Source organism: Pleurodeles waltl, chromosome 1_1 (genome assembly GCF_031143425.1).
Source record: "Pleurodeles waltl isolate 20211129_DDA chromosome 1_1, aPleWal1.hap1.20221129, whole genome shotgun sequence".
NCBI classification, from domain to species: domain Eukaryota; kingdom Metazoa; phylum Chordata; class Amphibia; order Caudata; family Salamandridae; genus Pleurodeles; species Pleurodeles waltl.
Window position 1 is genome coordinate 305,310,436 of NC_090436.1, and position 20,932 is coordinate 305,331,367.

At 43.5% G+C, this 20,932-nt stretch overlaps 1 protein-coding gene across 7 annotated transcripts in view; it reads left to right on the plus strand.

Moving 5' to 3' along the window:
- Nucleotides 1-1,933: 1,933 nt before the first annotated feature.
- The window catches only part of DDX4 (DEAD-box helicase 4), a 1,597,047-nt gene continuing 1,578,048 nt past the window's right edge, over nt 1,934-20,932 (plus strand). For 4 of the 7 annotated variants that reach the window (XM_069222170.1, XM_069222215.1, XM_069222206.1 and 1 more), the window contains exons 1-2: nt 1,934-2,122; nt 10,806-10,894. In XM_069222170.1, the coding sequence (XP_069078271.1) occupies nt 10,820-10,894 (75 nt within the window). In that variant the 5' untranslated portion in view covers nt 1,934-2,122; nt 10,806-10,819. Of the gene's footprint in view, nt 2,123-2,264; nt 2,320-2,427; nt 2,436-10,805; nt 10,895-20,932 lie in introns of those variants that run through there. The other 3 variants (XM_069222177.1, XM_069222198.1, XM_069222187.1) reach the window with 3 other exon arrangements.

The following is a 20,932-nucleotide window of genomic DNA, read 5'->3' on the forward strand; positions in this document are numbered from 1 at the left end:
TATCGGTGTCCTTGAATTTCTAAGTGCTATATGTCACACAGCCCTGCCAAGTATCACACATCAGGTGTTAGACTAAAAAAGCATTTTATTACTAGTGGCCGCATCTCCGCACTAAAATACTTTAGTCACACATTTTAGAGCTCCTGGAACCAACATTAAAAGGGGTGCTGCATTGATATAATATATTGATATAATGCAGCCAGTGTATTTTGGCTTTTCCTGACGCTATTATTATTATCATTATCAGCTCCTTATTGAGACAGCTCAAGAGGGTAGCTTGTCTGGGCTAATAACTATGTTTTATATTGCTTCAGCACCATGTTTACAAGTCCATAGGTAATAGGCTCGGCCTCTCTGAACCCTTCGACGAATCTCTGCAGCAGTGCGACGGTGAGTCCACCAGAGCCTGTCAGCAGCACGGCTGTCAAGAGCAGCACACACTCTGCATACCGGTGGCCCCTCAGCACAGCCCCAGTTTCAAGATTCTCACTGCTGGCAGACCCTTCCGGGTGGCACAGATATACATGTAAACAGACCCTTTTCAGGGAGGAGGCTTCCGATTTTAAAGCCAAAATTGCTTTCTCCCTCTCTCTCGACTACATTTTTTTTGCTCCAAAAGAAGCCAATGGGTCAAATACAGTCCCTCAATTATGTTTTCACAGTCTCCCACTTTTCTGTTCTAAAATGTTAGCATCTATGCATAGGTAAATCAGGCAGCAATGTACTGAACTCAGAGCAATGACGGCAATGTCAGAACCTGGAGGAGGGAGGGGAAAAGGCAGGTTAACAAAAACAAAATAATTCTGTCTATATTTTTTTTGGGGCCTTTTACCTTCAGATAACTACATATAAAACACACACTTCAAATGAGTGAATAATTCAAATTCAAATAATGGGTGGGAAATGCACTCTTTTACACAGTGAAGCCTCAATGAATTAATGCAATCTCTCTGCAAATGGCTGTCTCTGTGAAACCGAAACAGAAAAAAATCTTGGAGGGCAAAGTGATTTATCTACGAGGTCCCATCCTGGGTTTCAGAAAGCAATTTTGATTATGCAACCCATTGATTGTATTATTCACAGTAAAGATAAGTGTCACTTATTTGGTTGTAGAGTGTCACTCCTAAATACACAGAAACCATGGAAATGTCATCACACACAAGCAATCTGAAAACGTGCGCGGTATGTATGTCCAGATTAATAAATAGCACAATTCTGAGAGATTGTGGGTCTTTAGCACGTCAAACACTCACAATGGACACCTAAGAGTCCGTAAAACAAATCTGTAGAGTTAACCGAGCAGTGCGAAGGACAGGAAGAGGTAGTAGACCTCAAAAGACAGAACACAGGCTTGAAGACGTTTTAAGGCATGGGCAAAGTGGGCTCTGGCCCAGGGCCCCAGCTTTTCAAGGGGCCCAATGGTAAACCCAGCTGTGGTCTACAAAAAGTCTTACCCTGAGGACCTTTAATAATTCACAGATTGTTTTGAATATCGTTTTCTTTTAAGTTATTTTAACGTGAGCGTCTAATACAGACATTTTGCGGAGAAATGCTGTTTGTTTCATGCAACAAACATAACAAAAAAATATTTTAGATCAAAGCAGGACATCACATATGGGAAATGGGAGGGTGTCACATATTTGCAGTAATATTAGTGAACCACTGATGTGTTTCAATTTTAAAAACAAACACACTCCGCGTCCCCTGAATAATAGATGTAAAATCATTTAGAATCTGGACGAGTGTGCCTGTGCAAAAAGAACATAAAAGAGATCAAATCAGATGACAAAATCAAAGCTATTCCAAACAGGGTCCCCGAAATACATTTGGTCCAAGGGGCCCAATATCCTCAAGATATCCCTGCACGAGCTTCTCGTAGCTCGAATCTCACTCTGGGTTCTTCTTTTCCTCACTGACCTCCGAAGTCCCGGGGATAGAAAGAAGAGGGGCTGACGCTGAACGTGCGCACAACTTCCACCTAATTGGACTTTTGAGTCATCACGTGCTTTACTCCGAAGGCAGCACGTGCGCACACTTTACTGTGCGTCCGGGAAGTCTAATCGCCAGTGGAGCCGCAGGTGGGGAGAGGAGAGCGGAAAGCAGGCCGTTTTAGGGAATACTGGTTTGTGTTGGGTTTTATGTCATGTTTTATTTTTTTTAAACTAAGTATAAATAGACTGATATTGGCGGTGAGAGGTTGCGAGGGTACGTATGCTGTCTAATCATGACTGACGCTCGGAGAAAACTGGGCTTTGCTCCTATTCTATACACTGCTTGTTCGTGGAACCGGGGGTTTAGGTGTCGAAACGTTGAGCATAGGTAGGTGGTTGGATAGATGTGCATTACCTGAAATGACGGCGGATAGATGGTTTGATTGGTATCTGGCGGGTGTACGGGTCAGTGGTTTTCGAAAGAGGCAACGGCCGATATTGGAGGTGGGGGGAGGTACCTAGCAGGGTGTGGTCGCCACCTTCTGGTGGATGACTGTTTTTTCTCAAGTGTTGAACTTAAGCCGCCATAGCGAAAGCTCCATTACAAAATGATTTTTTTTACATGTTAATTCTTCGCGCTTTCTCCCGACACTCTTCTAAACTGTAATCGGATGCATATTTCACAGTTCTCTTTAAGGTCAAAGTGGTACCGAGCTTATTACACACTTTGCATATGTCCGAATATTGAAAAACCTTTTTTTAACACCACAATTGATGGAGAGGGGTATTTTTAATGCTAAATGTTAGAGTTTTGTGATGAGGTGATGGAATTTGTTTGCCCTTTTTAATGCAAAGCACCATCACTTGTATTTGGAAATCTTTCTAAATTTACCAGCAAAAGCATGTTACTACTTGTATGCGATGATAGGACCAGAAAGTTGGCTTACCGAAGGACTGTGACTTCAGATGAATCTGCATACGTGAAATATTGCTGGACTGGTCACTTTACTTGCCCTGAAAACCATGATGTATTCTCTGCCGCAAAACCCCACCCCGTCTGTTGTAAGCGTGCTGGCCCTCCGTAAAGTGTATTAACTGTGCCCCTCATCATACATACAATTCTTATATGTTAACGGTGAACGTGTAAATGTTGTGTGCCTAGTGGTCGCTTCTAGATGAAGAAACAAGCCGTGCCTAAGCTGAATACTAATGTCTCGAACTTTAGAGTTGACGAAACAATTCAAGAGGTGTTGCACCCGTAGCACAGAATATTTTCAAAGATATATATGCGGGCACCTTAATTTGTATGTTTACTGCTGCATATCTTTACTTAAAACGTCATCTTTGTACAAAGTTGTTGTATCCATGGTTATGATTTTGAGTATGTTTAAAGTAAATGTATTTTTTAAACTTAGACTGTTGTAGGACTTCTGTTCTAGTATTTTATGTGCTTGACACAGCTGGGTTGTGTTTGGAGCCAGTGTAAGGTTTTAGTATACACTTTATTAGGATACAGATGACCACAGTTGGTGTTTCCTCTCCATCCAGCATACAGCTCCCTCCAGAGAGAACCCAGATGAGTCAAAGTGCACGTGATACTAGAACTGAAGTTATACAACATTTTACATTTAAAGATAAATTCACTTTAACATACTCTTAAAATCGTAACCATAGATTCAACACATCTTCCTCCCATCTCAGAAACAAAAATACATATTTTATTTAAATGCAACACAATAAACAAAAGATAGTTAATACCCGTAGTAAAGATTCTACATTGAAAATGTAAATAAGTGGTCCTCTACACCATGGTGACCTTCAAGCACTTCCATCCTGTGCTCCTTTCACATTTCTTCCATCAACATTTCTTCAGCCACTTTCCACACTCTCTTGAACTGTGAACTTTGTGTCTCAACACATCACTATCATCATAAATCCATTACAACGCTCATCGCCTTAACACAAGTCCCTTTCTCATACAGTGCCGCTCATGTTCCATCGCTCACTATTTTCCAAAGTAACAAACAACTAATGTACCTTTCTCACCCTAAATCAGGGGTTTTGAAACTGGGTGGCCTCAAATGATCCCAGGGGGTGCCATGCTCTTGCCTAAAGAAAGATTATGCAGATAGTAGTGTCTTGTTCGATGCAGAAAATGTTTGTGTTTGTAAAAAGGTAACAACTTAACTGCAATGTTTAAATAAGTCTAGACTTATCTATACATTACCAACTTAATAGAATAGTTATGAAAAATTCTGAGGGGGGGAGGGAAAATTATCTATTCCCAGAGGGGAAAAGAAGTTAGGGGGGGGTGGGTGCTGCATTACCAAGTTTGAAAACCACTGCCCTAAATGGACCACAGAACCTTTTTTTAGAGCACCTTCAACTCGTCCTGGTTTCACCTTTTAGACAATTTACTACCGGATTTCTCTCCTCCCATTTATCACTAGACTTGCACTCACTCTTATCGCCTTCTTCGGTCATCAGCATTCTCATCCATGCAGATGTCATCTTGGTGTTGACCTTGTGCCTCCTCATCACACTAAAAGGAATTTTCCTTGTGACTCCGTTTTGTGTGGTACGAAATGCCCAAACCAAATCACACACCATACTCCTGACCTCACTTCTTTTTTCCAATGCTGTCTTAATCGCCCTCTCAACCACTCCAATCGCCTGTGGGTTATATATTGCTGTCCTGGAATGTGAAATGGTGGAACTAAGGCTAAGCTAAATACAAAATGGAGTCTGTGGCTGGGGATCGCTAATGTGACGGTGGACAAGCTAAGTGCAACGTGGAGTCAGTGGTCAAAACATAAATATCATTACACATGGTGATAAGCACACCATTATAGCCTTTCACAAATATTACCAATCACAGATGTACTTTGACTAGGGTGGGTACAATGACGCATCATAATATCACATTGAAGAGGGTGTTGGAAAGACTTTTGGAGTCTGGTTTGACATTACATCAGGAAAAGTGTCAGTTCGTGAGGAAGGAGGTGGAGTGTCTTGGACATTCGATATCACAGGAGGGTGTTAAACCAAAAAAAGACTTAATAAATGCTATTACGTCGGTGCCAGCTCCTAAGGACAAAGACCAATTACGGTCATTTTTGGGGCTTGTTGAATATTACTTAAAGTTTGTCAAAGACTTTGCCAGCAAGACTGAATGTTTAAAGGTGCTCTTGCGTAAGGGACCAAGTTTTGAGTGGGGACTGGCACAGAGTCAATGTTTCCAAATGATCAAAGATGAGGTGTGTGGTGTGGGTGTTTTAGTGTCCTTCGATACTAGGAAAAAACCCGATTGTCACTGTTGACGCAAGCGCACTGGGCATTGGTGCGATCTTGTCACAGTTGCACGGATCTATTGCGAAAACTGTTGCCTTTGCTTCTCGCACGTTAACGACTGCAGAGAGACGTTATGCAGTTATTGAACAAGAGACTTTAGCTGCAGCATGGGGTGTGGAATACTTTCGCACATATGTATGGGGTAGGAACATCACGTTGCGTACTGATCATAAGCCTTTGCTTAAAATTTTGTCACCTGGTGGGACTGGTAAGGGGTCAGCGAGACTGGCAAGATTAGCTTCACGTCTACAAGAATATGATTACAATGTTGAGTTCATTCCTGGTTGGAAGAATGTACAAGCTGATTGTCTTTCTCGTTTGGCTCTTGATTGGCAAATGGTGGATAAAGTGAATGTGCTAGTGAGTGCGAGGGTGCGGTAGCATCGGTGTGTGAAGTTACGCAATGGAGTAAAGGAGTAGTGAATGAAACAGAATGGGATATGGCGATGAAGGATGATGTGATTTTAGAAAAGGTCATTGAGTTGGTAAGGAAGGGAGGCAGAAGAGACATCAATCTTCCTGTGTTGGTACGGCCGTTCAACAAGGTGTTAGATGAACTCTCAGCGGTTGATGGGAGGATAATATTGCGTGGAGAGATTGTTCCACCAGGAGGTGTACAGAAAAAATTGTTTGATATTGCGCATGAGGGTCACCTGGGACAAACAATTACCAAGAGGAGGTTGAGAATGGAGTTTTGGTGGCCTGGGATGGATGATGATGATGATGATGTTGAGAGGTGTTCGGTGTGTCTACGAAGTGAGAAAAGGTTAAAAGTGGGAAGACAGTCTGATGGGGGTAATATAGCCGACCCAGCATAGTGTGCGCTTGGATTTTATTGGATCTCTGGCTGGTGTAGGCAGAGGTAAGAGTTTTGCACTGGTTATGGTGGATGTACATTCCAAATGGCTCATTGTCAAGTTTATGTCGGAAGTTACGACTGCTGCGACCATAAGCGTTTTGAGGGAGATTTTTACTTATGAGTGGTTTCCTGTAGTATTGATTACCGATAATGGTACATAGTTGACGTCTTATGAGATGAAAGTTTTTCTGGACTCGCGTGGAGTGAAGCATATGGTGACCGCGTTGTACAATCCTCGTGCTAACGGAATTGTAGAACTGGCTAATCGTATGATTAAAGGTGGGCTACAATTGTCCGTTGTTAATGGCTTGGACGTTGAATTGGTGATTTCAGATATGGTTTGGGCGCATCGGTCCACAGAGAATCTTGTTTCTGGGAGAGTACCGTTTGAAATCATGAGAGGCAGAAAACTGGTGGGTAAACGCAAAAGTTCATGGATGGAGAAATTGGTTAGAGGATGTAGCGAGTATGAGGGTGAGCATGTAAGTGAGACAGTGTGCAATGAGGCGAAGATTAAGCCGCATGATTGGGTGAAAAGCAAGTCAGGAAGAATAAAAAAAGGGATTTGCAAGTTTTTTAGGTCCTTTCAAAGTTCGAAATGTTCACAGGTGGCATGTGTTGCTTGAAAATGGTCAGCGCTGGAGTTTGAGACGGGTTGCTAAATTTGCTTCAGATTGGTCTGGGGAGCATGAGTTGAGTAGTGATGATTGTAGTGGTTATATGCTGATGATTGATGAAGATGTTGTAGGACCTTGTAGATATCAGGAGGGTGAGTGTGTTCAGGATGGTGGCGGAAATGGTGTTGCTACGAGTGTTAGGGATACATCATCTTGTGGTATGAAGGCAAGGATTCCTAGGGTTAGAAGGCCATCCACATTTTTGAATGATTATGTAACTTAGTGCCTTTATTTCTTTGCGTGATTTTTTTAGTAGGATTAACCTTGGTTTTCTGGTTGTAATGTTTTTTTTTTATTCGTATTATTTTGTTTGTTCTCTTTTTTATTGTTTATATTAGGTGTTTGATTTACGTTGGGTATTCTACTCTCCTTGGTGGTGTTAACAGAGAGGGATGTGTTGTGATGTGGCTCGTGGCTGCTTTCTTGTTCAGCCCCGAGCCAAACTTCTAGAACACGGGTGCAGTGTTCGCTTTCCGGCAGTTGGCTTGCTGATCGGGAAAGAGAGAGCATCGCGCTTGGAAGAGCTCACCAATAAACTACGTTCATTCCTTAAAGCTTTGTGTTGGCGTACCTTCTTCACAACACCTGGCTGCCTAAAGGACTCATCTGGACTGCTTTGCTGAAGGCATGATTTCCTCCCTGTTGCCCTGCTGCCTGGTGCTCCTGACTGCTGGAAGGACTTAGCCTTCCTCCAAAAGTGCTATCCAAGAGTTTGGATTGAGTTTCCCCCTGAAGTCTCGGGGCCAGCAAGGACTTCACCTCTTCAGAAAATTCTCATACGTGGAAAATCAACACAACTGCTGCAGAAATCGATGCAACGTCTACATCGCGGCTGGAAAATCGCCTCACTGCTGACTGGAATAATACGGCAACAATTTCCCGATGGTAAATTTGACGCAGCGCCTGCCTTGGGACAGAAAACTTGACGCAGTGCTTGCTGCTTCTACATGCGCATCAAGGATTTTCAACGCATTGTCCTTGGACGTCAAAATATCCCTGCATCGTGCAGATGAACCAAGACTGCGCTTCAAAAAAATGACGCATCACCTTGCAGCGTGGAAAGAAACAATATATCATCTGTGCTACGTTGGAGATTTCAACACTACATCTTATTTTTCCATGAATCTCCTCTTCCTCTGCGGTCCCCGTGCATTGTTATTTTTAACCCATCCCAGGTACTGTGTGTTACAAAGAAACAACTATTGATTTCTAAGGATTGAGACTTCTAAACGTTTATAAAAGTGATATTTTAACTTGTGCTGGATTTTTGTTGTTTTGACCTTATTTTGTCCAGATAATTATCTATATTTCTAAACCTGTGTGGTGTATTTTTGTTGTGTTTCACTGTGATTTATTACAGATATACTTTACTCATTGCCTTCTAACTTAATCCTGACTGCTCAGTGCCAAGCTGCCATAGGGTGGGCACAGGATAGTTTGGATTGTGTTGTTAACCTGACTAGGATTGTGGTTCCTACTTGGACAAGGGTGTGTACCTATGCCAACTAGAGACCCAATTTCTAACAGGGTGCAAGAGTCTGAGTGGGTACACGAGTTTCTGAATGGCTCTCTGAGTGGGTGCATGAGTGTCTGTGTGGGTGTGTCAGCAGCTATGAGTGACTCGTCCAGAGGAACCTCACACGCCCTTTTATCCAACAAGAGTCCACAGCTTTGCCCACAATATATTCTGCCTCCTTGGGTAAATGTCCATCAAGTATGTATTCTACACTACAGATGTGTAATGGAGCACAAGGAAATGTCACCAGCGACCTTGTGTGCTTTTGTCAACATTATTGTTCTTGTTGTGTATTTCTCTAGAATTCTGTGATAACATGAATCCTCCTATAGAGAGGTCAACAAGACTACAAAGACTTAAATCTCCACCAAACCAGGGCCCTTCCTCTTATGTATATGACATAAGTGCTGCTTTGTTTTATGGATATGACCTCTTATTCCTCGTCATTAAGAACGCACCGCCAAAATTGTTGAGAAATGCACTGGAGGTGCCCTTTGTTAAGATGTTCATCATCTTGGTAAAATGCGAGAAGACATTTATACTACTAAGGTTGAATTTGTAGGGCCAAGTGAGTGCAGCTTCCAGGTGATTTGCATACTCCGAGTAATTTAAAAGCAGATCCATGGATTCTAGGGGAGGAGGGCTGCGCAGCCCCCATCCTTGGGCCGATTACGGCCTCAGGTACCCCCTCCCCCAGCCATAAACAAATGAAGGAGGGGAGGGCACATGGTCCCTCCCTCCCCAGGCCCAACTTTTCATTCTTGGCTTGAAGATATGTGCAATGTGGCTAAGTTTGAGAAAATGATTTATAGATTGTATGATAATTAAGTTCATTTCAACCATGTATTGGGTCCTTCTATAAATTTACACTGATCGTTTTGGTTTTATATAGCATTGATATTCATATTATATTAAGGATTTTAGTTCTTTAATGTACATACAATTTTTTTGTTGTTGTGCTTTTTACATTGTGTGAATATGCATTTTTATTTTTGTATCTTTTGTCGTATTACTTACTTTTTGTCAGTGTTTCAAGCACTGATTGATACTAAGGTTTAGCTTTTGCTCTTTGGTATCAGTTCTCCCATTTTAGGTCGAGCATTAGCGTTCGGCCTGCTGTATACTATACTGTGAGTTCCTGCATTCTTATTTGTTAGTTGCAGTGTCCTTCAAAAATCCTTGCTCGCTAGTGGTCAGTTCTGCGTCTTTGTCCTGCCTTTTTTCACTTTGGGAGCAGCACAAAGTAGTGTGTAATTACGCTATGTCCTGTTTCTCTTCTGTAAAGGACTTTTTTTTTTTTTTTTTTTTTTTTAGCATTTGTGTGTTTCACTTTAACACTGTGGGTGCTTGTTCAGTCCCTCCTCCCCACCAGCTCCCTTTGCAAACATAATAAAAACAGGGCTTTTCCAGGGACAGCTTGCTCTCCCCTCACTGTTTTTTTAAATGTTGTGTAAACATGATTCAGTTTGTCATGCATATTTTTAAAAGGTCATGGTAAAACACAACCCATGTGTTTATGCGAGTTGAGCTGTAAAGCTTAGAGTTTTCATTGCCGTGTGCGCTGATCGGTAAAAGACGATACACGTGTTTTATGCAAGAGCTGATGGAACTGTAAGAAAATGCCCTCTCATTTTGAGTGGCTGTATTCTACTTGCAGCATTAACTCCTGTGCTTACTTTGAGCAGGTGGTTGCCGACCGGCAATACTGGCGTTTTTTTAGGCCTGGCACTTATTTCTCTCCACATCAGACATTTCAACGTGTCTCCATTTGCTCGAGTTGGAGCTATTAGCGTTGTAAACTCCAAACCGGACTTTTCTTGCCACACAAATGAAAAGGAAAACAAAACGCAGTGCGATTGCACTGTTTTAAAAAAACATTTTTTATATTTATTTTTTGTTCATTTGTGTGGCAAGAAAAGTCTGGTTAGGAGTTTACAAAGCAAATAGCTCTAACTCGAGCAAATGCGAGACCAATTGCATTGAAAATGCTTGTTTTAATCTTCCTTTCATCTCTTCTCCATCTTCATTCTTTTCTGTTTTTCTTATTTCTGTTGCATTTTTATTCCAGGATACCATGTATTTCTATTTTTGGACTTATGAGTTACTCAATATTTTTGTACTTTTGGAAAAATGAATTGTTAAACAAAAAAAAAATAGATGGGAGGTAGCGTGTTTTTGGAGGATCTGTTTGTCTTGCGTTGATAATGTCCTGGAAGGCACGTTTTCTAATATGGAAGTGCATGAACGTTTACTTTGGCATTTGATGGCTGCAGTTCTGCATGTAGCACATCTGAACCTTGGGCAGGAGCTTTGGCAGTTAAGCAAATGACCTAGCATAAAACGGCACCTAGGAATGTGGGACTGTAGTGAAGTATAGCTGTCTTTAATAGCGTTGTCTGTGCTAGTGTGGTGTTTGTTTACTGTGTTATTTACCTGCAGAGCAAACTTTAAAATGATGGTTGTTTGGGCAGGTTTTGGGTCAACCATGGGAGATGAAGACTGGGATTCAGAATTGACAGCGGGTCCAAGCTTCTCATTTACACCTTCATTTCCAAAGCTGGTAAGTTTGATTTTATAAAATTAAAATACTGGTGCATAACTAAGTAGATAACTATTAATTTTGCAGACCACCTCTTTGCAAACGCGTATGAAAACAGAACCATCCTCAATAGTGTGTCGCTAAATTGTACCTCCCCAACAAATTCCTGCTTTTTTCTGTTTCACTGAAAAGACTACTGAGTGTTCCGTTTCATTGTCCGGGGCAGTTTCTTTAGCTATTCACATTTACACAAATTAGTGATTTGAATTTGTTGATATAACTGAGTTTTTATTTTATATTTTTATTCTTGATCTAGTCAATTTTTTGTACAAAGCCTCCTGCTCATAGAATTTATTTCAGTATTTTTGTATTGGAAAGATTCTAAAGGTACTTAAGTTATTGTTGCTGATAACATAACCAGTGCAGAAAACACCCTATCCCCTCCCATGTAACCGCTCCCAAAAATAGCAATCAAGAATAGGGCAGCAAAAAGTTAAGTAACCTAAGATGTCTGGGATGTGTTAGGTTTCAGAAGTTCAGTTTCAGGAAATGGCAGTAGGACCCCAGACTTTGGTAAAGGATCGCAAAGTTAAGTGTCTCAAAAACAATTCTCTCCATCTGTAAGAGGTGTCATAGCTTTTGCAGCTTCTTAGTTTTCAAGGTTATCTGTTGTGTACCCTACTTGCCAGTATCTGCTTGTAGGCTGACCAAACTTGATGTAGCTAAACTGTCTGAAGGGGATAGTATCTAATCGCCAGATGTATTTTCTTGTTCTCAGCATCTTTTCCCATTTTCTCTTTGATAACACTCTTCAACATACATGAGCAGGTGGGGAATCCCATAGAAGATAATCTTCTTGTCACAGCCTTTGTGAGTAGGGATGTGACTTAGAACTATTCATAATATGCAGGGTTGCCAGCATGTAATGACAAAATGATTTTAAATATATATATACATTTCTTTGCCTGTGAAGGGTTAGGTATAGGGGACATCTATACTAAACATTTGTCACCATTGTTCCTATCTATATAATCTTCCTAATTTACATTCCCATGTTTTTTAAAAAGACCTCCATACTTAACTTTTGCTAGTACCTAACAGTTAACTATTCTGGACAACCTTGCACCTCCTACCTATTGTAGTGACCTCTTAAGGGAGCCAACGTTGTGATGGACCTCAATTTAACCATGACTCCGTTTTCGATATCAACATATATAAAACACTTTATCTTCGAAACCTGAAAATCATGTTTAATTTCTAAGATGAATTTAATCTCCCCTTTATTAAACCTATGTTCCAACTTGCTAAAATTGCCTTTCTTTCTCTAAATAAAATAATCACTCTGAATCTCTGTGAAGTATTTCGTGACAGGTAATGAGTGAACTACAAGGGAACGTGTGCAGCACCCTTCTCCAGCCTTGATTATCACCCTCAAGATGAATGCTTTTGATGATTTGTGTAGCCCTGTAAAAGAAATTGGAATAATAACTGAGGTAGGGCTTGTAAGAGCTATAGGGTTATAGTTGAAACTTCTATTTGGTCAAAAACTATTCTCCCTACTGACTGGCTAGGCAAATGCAGAAAACACTGGCGTGATGAGAGTGGTTGGAAGACCTTCCGGGCTGAATGCAGCTGAACAAGGAAATGGTAGTCTATACCTGGAGTGTAACAAAGACCAGCGTGGTGGACTTGGCTCTGGGTCTCGGCACAGTAGTCCTGCTGAGAATGGTGTTTCACCATGGAGCAATCTGCCTAAACGTTGGTGGGAGCTACAGTGGGCAGAAGATCTGGAGTGGGGAGCATGAAGCCAAGTCGTTGTGATGAGACCTGACAATGTGGAACGCAGAAGGAATGATGGTCAGTGGTGCTTTCCCTGGCTTGTGGCGGATTTGGAAGCATCTCATAATACAGGTCTTGAGAAATCTACTTGCTATAGTGAGTCAGATTTTATCAGGGCAAGCTATTTGTAGGGCCTACTGGTCTGTTTTGACAAGCTGACAAAGAACAGGTGTCCTTATCACTGAGAAAGTGAGCAATGAAGATGACTTTAAATCTTGTTTTTATCTTGTCACATTTACTCTGTATTCAAAGACAGAAGTCAGATGTCAGCTGATATCATCTTACAGCTTGCTGCTTATTTTATCCTGAAAGTTGATGTTTACTTTTCTTTCCCTGTTGGCAAAGTTAGCAGATTTTGTAAAGTTAACGGTCTGGCTATCATGCTGTTCAAACAGTGTGAAATGAAAGGCTGCAGTGTGTTGTGTTTTTTTCCTAACACTTTAAAATAGTTTATAAGTGAACTCTACAAACATTTTAAAATATATTTCAGTAGTTCTAAAAGGACATTTTTTTTGTAATCCTGTGTGATGCAAAAAAAAATGTGATGAAAACAAATCTGAACACTGTAGTTGGTGATGGGCAAATGATAAACCTTTTTGCTGATGCACAATTTCCTCAAATTATTGTTCATAAGAGCTATAGTTTTAGCAGTAAAACTGCATGTTAGTGGGAACCTTTATGGCCATTTCAATTAAAAATGTGCTGTCTGTAAATGTCAGTGCATTACCACATGTTTTGGTTATATATTTACTAAGAGTGAGTGTTTAAATATGAACTGAGAAACATTCCTGCCCCTGCCTTTGAAAATGCTATTAGTGACCTGAGAGGCAAGTAAGGGGTTATGTGTACACTATATGTGGGCTACATTCTTATTATAGCTGGAGCAAACATTTAGTCTGTTAATTCAAAGCAACAGCAGAAATGCTGAGCTTGCATATTTGAAGGTGCTCTCATATGTGATAATGAAGAAAAAGGCAGCTCTGTAAAACAAAATCTATGCCTAGGATCTCACAATTTGAGACCAGTTTACAGGTCATGTACATTAGTTAGGTCAAATAGATTATTGTGGTCACTACAGGGATGTGGAATATAATATCTACTTGTACACAGGACAGGTTGCTTAATAAATCTACTTGTTCTGTAATAAAAAAATAATAATAACTTGTCCCTTTGGTGCTGCGTAGTGCGGCAACAAACATGGAGGCAATCTCATTATATAAGAGCTCTGATAATAGCAGATCTGATTATGCCAGGGCTCATACTATAGTAGGGTTTGAATACTTGAAATGTCCTTATTGTAGGAGACTGGCCTGGCTTATAGTGGGCACCTTGTGGTACCTACACATTGTGCCAGGTCCAGTTATCCCTTATCAGTTGAATAGAGGTGTTTCTAGCAGCTTAGGCTGATAGAGGTAGCTATAGCAGAGCACCTTAGGCTGAACTAGGAGACATGCAAAGCTCCTACTATACCACTTTTATCATATAGCACTATATCATAAGAAACACAATACTCCGTTATTAAAAATAAAGGTACTTTATTTTAGTGACCATATGCCAAAAGTACCTCAGAGGATATACTCCCTTAGGAGGTAAGTAATATACACAAAATATATACACAAAACAAAATCGGGTAAGTACAACAGGTAGAAAAGTAGTGCAAACACTGTAGAACACAATAGAATGCAATAGGAAACAATAGGCCTAGGGGCAACACAAACCATATACTCCAAAAGAGGAATGCGAACCACGAAAGGACCCCAGGCCTAGTGTAGTGGGTAGAGGGTCGCTGGGAGTGTAAGAAAACACTAAGGGTGTCCAAGATACCCCACCCCAAGACCCTGAAAATTAGGAGTAAAGTTTCCCTACTACCCCAGAAAGACAGTAAAGTCGAGATAGGGGATTCTGCAAAGACAACAACTGACTGCAAAGCACTGAAGACAGACTCCTGGACCTGAGGACCTGCAAAGGAAGGGGACCAAGTCCAAGAGTCACGCAAATGTCCAAGTGGGGCAGGAGCCCACGAAACCCCAGATGAGGGTGCAAAAGGGCAGCCTCTGGGTGGAAGAAGCTGAAGATTCTGCAACAATAGAAGATGCCAGGAACTTCTCCTTTGGTCAGAAGATGTCCCATGGCGTGCTGGAGGATGCAGAGTTGTTTCCATGCAGAAGGACCGCAAACCAGCCTTGCTAGCTGCAAGAGTCGGGGTTGAGGATTTTGGGTGCTGCCAGGGCCCAGAAAGAACCAGGAGGTCGCCCTTGGAGGAGGAGACAGAGGGGGTGCTCAGCAACACAGAGAGCCCACTCAGAGGCAGGCAGCACCCGCAGAAGCACCTGAACAGGTGTTCAGAAGATCTGAGCATGGCGGTCGTCTCAGCACAACAAAAGGGAGTCCTACGAAGTCAGAGGTCAACTCAGCGAATTGGGCAATGCAGGACGGAGTGCTGGGAACCTGTGCTGTGCACGAAGGAAGTCTTGCATAAGTGCACAGAAGCCCTAGCAGCTGCAGTTCACGCAGTACACAGGATTACTGTCTGGCGTGGGGAGGCAAGGACTTACTTCCACCAAATTTGGACAGAAGGGCCACTGGACTGTTAGGGACACTTGGATCCAGCTCCTGTGTTCCAGGGACCACGTTCGTCAAGATGAGAGGGAACCCAGAGGACCGGTGATGCAGAAGTTTGGTGCCTGCGTTGGCAGGAGGAAGATTCCGTCGACCCACAGGCAATTTCTTGTTGGCTTCCAATGTAGGATGAAGGCAGACAACCCTCAGAGCATGCACCACCGGGAAACAGTCGAGAAAGCCGGCAGGATGAGACACTACAATGTTGCTGGTGTTCGTCTTGCTACTTTGTTGCGGTTTTGCAGGCTTCCTGGAGCAGTCAGCATCAATCCTTGGCAGAAGTCGAAGAGAGAAGTGCAGAGGAGCTCTGGTGAGCTCTTGCATATGTTATCTGATGAGAACCCCACAGGAAAGACCCTAAATAGCCCTCAGAGGAGGATTGGCTACAGAGAGGTAAGCACCTATTAGGAGGGGTCTCTGATGTCACCTGCTGGCACTGGCCACTCAGAGGTCTCCATTGTGCCCTCGCACGTCTGCATTCAAGATGGCAGAGATCTGGGACACACTGGAGGAGCTCTGGCCACCTCCCCCGGGGAGGTGCTGGTCAGGGGATTGGTCACTCCCCTTTCCTTTGTCCAGTTTCGTGCCAGAGCAGGGCTGGGGGGATCCCTGAACCGGTGTAGACTGGCTTATGCAAGGAGGGTACCATCTGTGCCCTTTAAAGCATTTCCAGAGGCCAGGAGATGCTACTCCTCTCAAGCCCTTAACACCTATTTCCAAAGGGAGAGGAAATCGTTTGTTCTGCCTTCCTGGGACTGGGCTGCCCAGGCCCCAGGGGTCAGAAACCTGTGTGAGGGTTGGCAGCAGCGGTATCTGCAGAGAAAACCCCAGAGACCTAGTTTGGCAGTACCTGGGCTCTATGCTGGAGCCCTGGGGATGCATGGAACTGTCAACCCAATACCAGAATGGTATTGGGGTGACAATTCCATGATCCTAGACATATTACATGGCCATGTTCGGAATTACCGTGGTGACGCTACATAAACATATTGACCTATATATAGTTCACACGTGGAATGGTGTCCCCGCACTCTCAAAGTCTGGGGAATTTGCCCTGAACAATGTGGGGGCACCTCAGCTAGTGCTAACTTAGCACGTAACCTTCACTAAGTGAGGGTTAGACATACAGGTGACTTATAAGTTACTTAAGTGCAGTGTAAAATGGCTGTGAAATAATGTGGACATTATTTCACTCAGGCTGCGTATTCTGTGTAAGAATTGTCTGAGCTCCCTATGGGTGGCAAAAGAAATGCTGCAGCCCATAGGGATCTCCTGGAACCCCAATACCCTGGGTACCTAGGTACTATATACTAGGGAATTATAAGGGTGTTCCAGTGTGCCAATAAGAATTGGTAAAATTAGTCACTAGTCTGCAGTGACAATTTTAAAAGCAGAGCGAGCATAAACACTGAGGTTCTGGTTAGCAGAGCCCCAGTGGTACAGTTAGGCACCACACAGGGAACACATACATGGCACACTTTATGAGCACTGGGGTCCTGGCTAGAAGGATCCCAGTGACACAGGCAAAAAAAAAAACATACATTCAAGTAATAATTGGGGGTAACATCCCAGGCAAGATGGTACTTTCCTACACTTATTAAGGTTTCAGGGGGCACCTCTAAGGTGCCCTCTGGGGTGTATGTTACAATAAAATGTACACTGGCATCAGTGTGCATTTATTGTGCTGAGAAGTTTGATACCAAACTTCAGTTTTCAGTGTACCCATTATGGTGCTGTGGAGTTCGTGCATGACAGACTCCCAGACCATATACTCTTATGGCTACACTGCACTTACAATGTCCAATGTTTTGCTGAGACACTGTAGGGGCATAGTGCTCATGCACATATGCCCTCACCTGTGGTATAGTGCACCCTGCCTTAGGGCTGTAAAGACTGCTAGACGGGTGACTTACCTATGCCACAGGCAGTGTGAGGTTGGCATGGCACTCTGAGGGGAGTGCCATGTCAACTAAGTCTTTTTCTCCCCACCAGCACACACAAGCTGCAAGTGTGTATGTGCTTGGTGAGGGGTCCCCTAGGGTGGCATAATACATGCTACAGCCCTTAGAGACCTTCCCTGGCCACAGGGCCCTTAGTACCATAGGTACCTTTTACAAGGGACTTAACTGTGTGACAGGATTGTGCCAATTATGGAAACAAAGGTACAGTTTTAGAGAGAGAACACAGAGGCAGGGGCCTGGTTAGCAGGATCCTAGCACACTTTCAATCAAAGTTGGCATCAACACTAGGCAAAAAGTGTGGGGGGGAAGGGGGTAACATTGCCAACAGTGGCACTTTCCTACAGTCTATCCTATTTTATAGCTAATCATGACTGTTGAATGCCCATATTCTTTTATCATGATAGAATGTTTATTTTTTTTGTAAACAAATTTTATTGCATTTCTTAACGGCAATAAGTAGGAAATTCAACACTTGTGAGTACATAGCAATAAAAAATTAAAAAAACAACTTTTACATACTCATAAGACCAGTGATCTCCAACCTACTCATTCTCACTTAACTAGCATTCTATTGTCATGTTATCTACCCTACTCCCCCTCCCTCAACCTCCCCAACTGTACCCTCCCCCCAGTGATGATACTAGTAGTATGCCTAGATTGTCGTTTTGTGTGTAGATGTGATATGAAGGAGTCAGCCCTCTGCTCTTAACGTGTATGTGGTTCTCCGAATAGCCTACACCTAGAATCTCACCTCTGGGTCATCTTGCACTGCAATTATTTGTTGGGACTGTTGACAGTTTCAAAATGGCATCTTATCACCCTTCGCACAGGGGGACTGGTTCAACCCGGCTTTCTTCTTTAAAGGAATCAAGTATTGCATCCCAGCATTGTGCCGCCCCCAGGGGCCGTCTACCCCTTCTCTCCTCACTATGAAGGACAGAGCTCTCACATCCAGCCCATCTAATTAGCTCTCTGGACCATTGGGACAATCTTGGTCCAATCGGCTTTTTCCAGGATATCGCTATTTCCCTCTTGGCCAACACGAAGGCCAGATCCCTGAATCTGTTGGTTATTTTGTACTTAGCCGTGCGTGGAAACCACCCTAGCAAACATTGCCCTATCGTGCAAGGGGCTTCTCTTCCCATCGCTCCAGACACCAGTCTACACACCCCTGCCCAAAATCCCTCCGCAACAGGGCAGTTCCAGAACATATGTCCAAATTCAGCCCTCTCCAACCCGCACCTCGGGCATCCCAATCCCTCCACCCCAAAGTATCTGCTGATCCGTTCAGGAGTGAGATAAGCCCTATGTAGGACATAAAAATTAATCAGCTTAAATCTGGCATTGCGAGTCATCTTAGGGAAACCACCAAGCGTACGCTCCCAATCCTCGTCAGATATAGCTGTGCCCAGGTCTACCTCCCAGGACGATTTGAGCTGAGACAAAGGTGTGGCCATGTCCTCCCGAATTCTGTTGTAAAGGTTAGAAACTGCTCTAAAGGCCCCCGAAGAGGTCACCAAATATGTACAGGTTGTTTGTGTTGCGGGCCCCCCAGTTCCTGTTAACCAATGTTTTCTGATACTAGCCGCCACAGAACCAAATAATAAAAAGTGTCCCCTCTGTAGATTAAATTGTGACCGCAGTGCTTCAAATGACATCAGTGTTCCTTCCCTAAACAGTGCTCCCACCGACTGTATCCCAGCTTCCACCCAGGACCGGAGGCCGCCCCAGTCTCCACGATGAGGTAAAGCCCTTAAGGACATGAGGGGCAGGTCCGGGGAGTAAGGAGCCCTTACTTTGATTTTACGCAAAAATCTCCTCCAACATCGCGCAAGGACTTTAAACTCAGGGGAGTCATTCTTCCCCATACTCGGGTACCCTAGTAACAGTTCGTATAATCTAGCTTCTGGGGGAGTAAACGCCTTAACCCTCAACCCTGTTGCAGCCCTGCTGGATATCCATTGTGCCAACCATTGAAGTTGCGCTGCCAAGTAATAAGCCTCAAAATCCGGGACTGCTAGGCCACCATCTATTGAACGCCTCTGAAGTTTGGACAGAGCAACTCGCTTTCGACTGTCTCCCCAGATAAATGCTATGACTATGGTCTCCAGTTCTGTAAATATGGCCTTAGGAACCCATACCGGCAGGACTGTGAAATAGTACAGGAGACGAGGCAGTACCACCATCTTAAGGATGGCTACCCTCCCCGCCACAGATAAAGGCAAGGTTCTCCAAAAAGCCATGTTGGATCGGGTAGAACTCAGTGCGCCTCCAATATTGCTGTCGATTATATCCTGTGGGTCGTGAAAAACCTTGACCCCCAAGTATGAGAGGCATCTTGGAACCCACTGGACATTTCCCAATTCTAATGGAGGTGTTACTGTAGCATTCAAAGGAAACAAGCCGGTCTTACCCCAATTCACCCGTAGACCAGAAAGCTCACCAAACTGCGAAAGCAACTGTTGGGCCCGGGGTAGGTCTCTGTGTATATCGTCTAGGAAAATCAATAGATCGTCTGCATACAACGCTATTTGATGTCTCTTGTCCCCTGCCACTATACCAGGGCCCCCTCTCCCCCCCGCGCCGCCGCCGCCAACGGCTCCATAGCCAGTGCAAACAACAGCGGCGATAGGGGGCATCCCTGTCTGGTACCCCGTTCAACGACATAGGGGTTGGATATGATCCGTCCCGTACGTACTCTAGCAATGGGTTTAGTATACAGCAGTCTGACCCAGGCAATGTATTCCGGTCCAAATCGAAGATGGGACAACACTGTATAAAGGAATGACCACTCCAAGCTGTCAAAGGCCTTTTCTATATCGACTGCAAGGACTCCGGGGGCTGAGCTGGACGATTTTCGATCATTCATGACTGCTATAAATCTGCGTATGTTATCCGCTGTGCTGCGCCCCGGGATGAACCCCGCCTGATCAGTATGAATTAGTGTTGTCATGTGGGGGAGCAGTCTAGTGGCCAGAACCTTACTGAGGATCTTGTAGTCCAAGTTCAGCATGGATAGAGGTCTGTATGCCCCAGCTTCCGTTTTAAGCAAGGGTATTATTACTGCCTCCCTCGCTGTTGCCGGTAAGATTCCCCTATCTCTGGCAGATTGATATAGAATCTCGAGTCTAGGAGCTAACTGATCTATATATGCGGCATAGAATTCGATGGGGAGACCATCTGTACCCGGAGTCTTTCCCCTCGATAGCTCACTAATGGCCTTCCGAATCTCTGGTTGTGTAATGGGGCCCTCAAGTTGTGGTGTAGCATCTGGCGGCAGTGTCTGCAACTGCAGTCCAGATACATAATTATCGATAGAGCTACCGTCTGTACAGAGAGTGCTTTTATATAATCGTTCATAAAAGGCCATCAGGTGAGAGTTAATTTGCTCCTGCCCGTAAAGGGAATTCCCATCCTCCGTGATCATTTCCAGGATGGGCGACGTCTTATGTGTTTGCGATACCACCCAAGCTAACATCCGACCTGCTTTGTCTCTCTCCTCATGTGCCCGTGTAATATAGTTTTGGTAGTCAAAACATCTAAGGCGCTTCACACAGTCAGCCACCGTTGCTCTAAGCTCTAAGATAGAAGGCTGAAGGAGCGGATTTTCAGGCCTTTTTTTCTCCATCTCCCGCAGTTC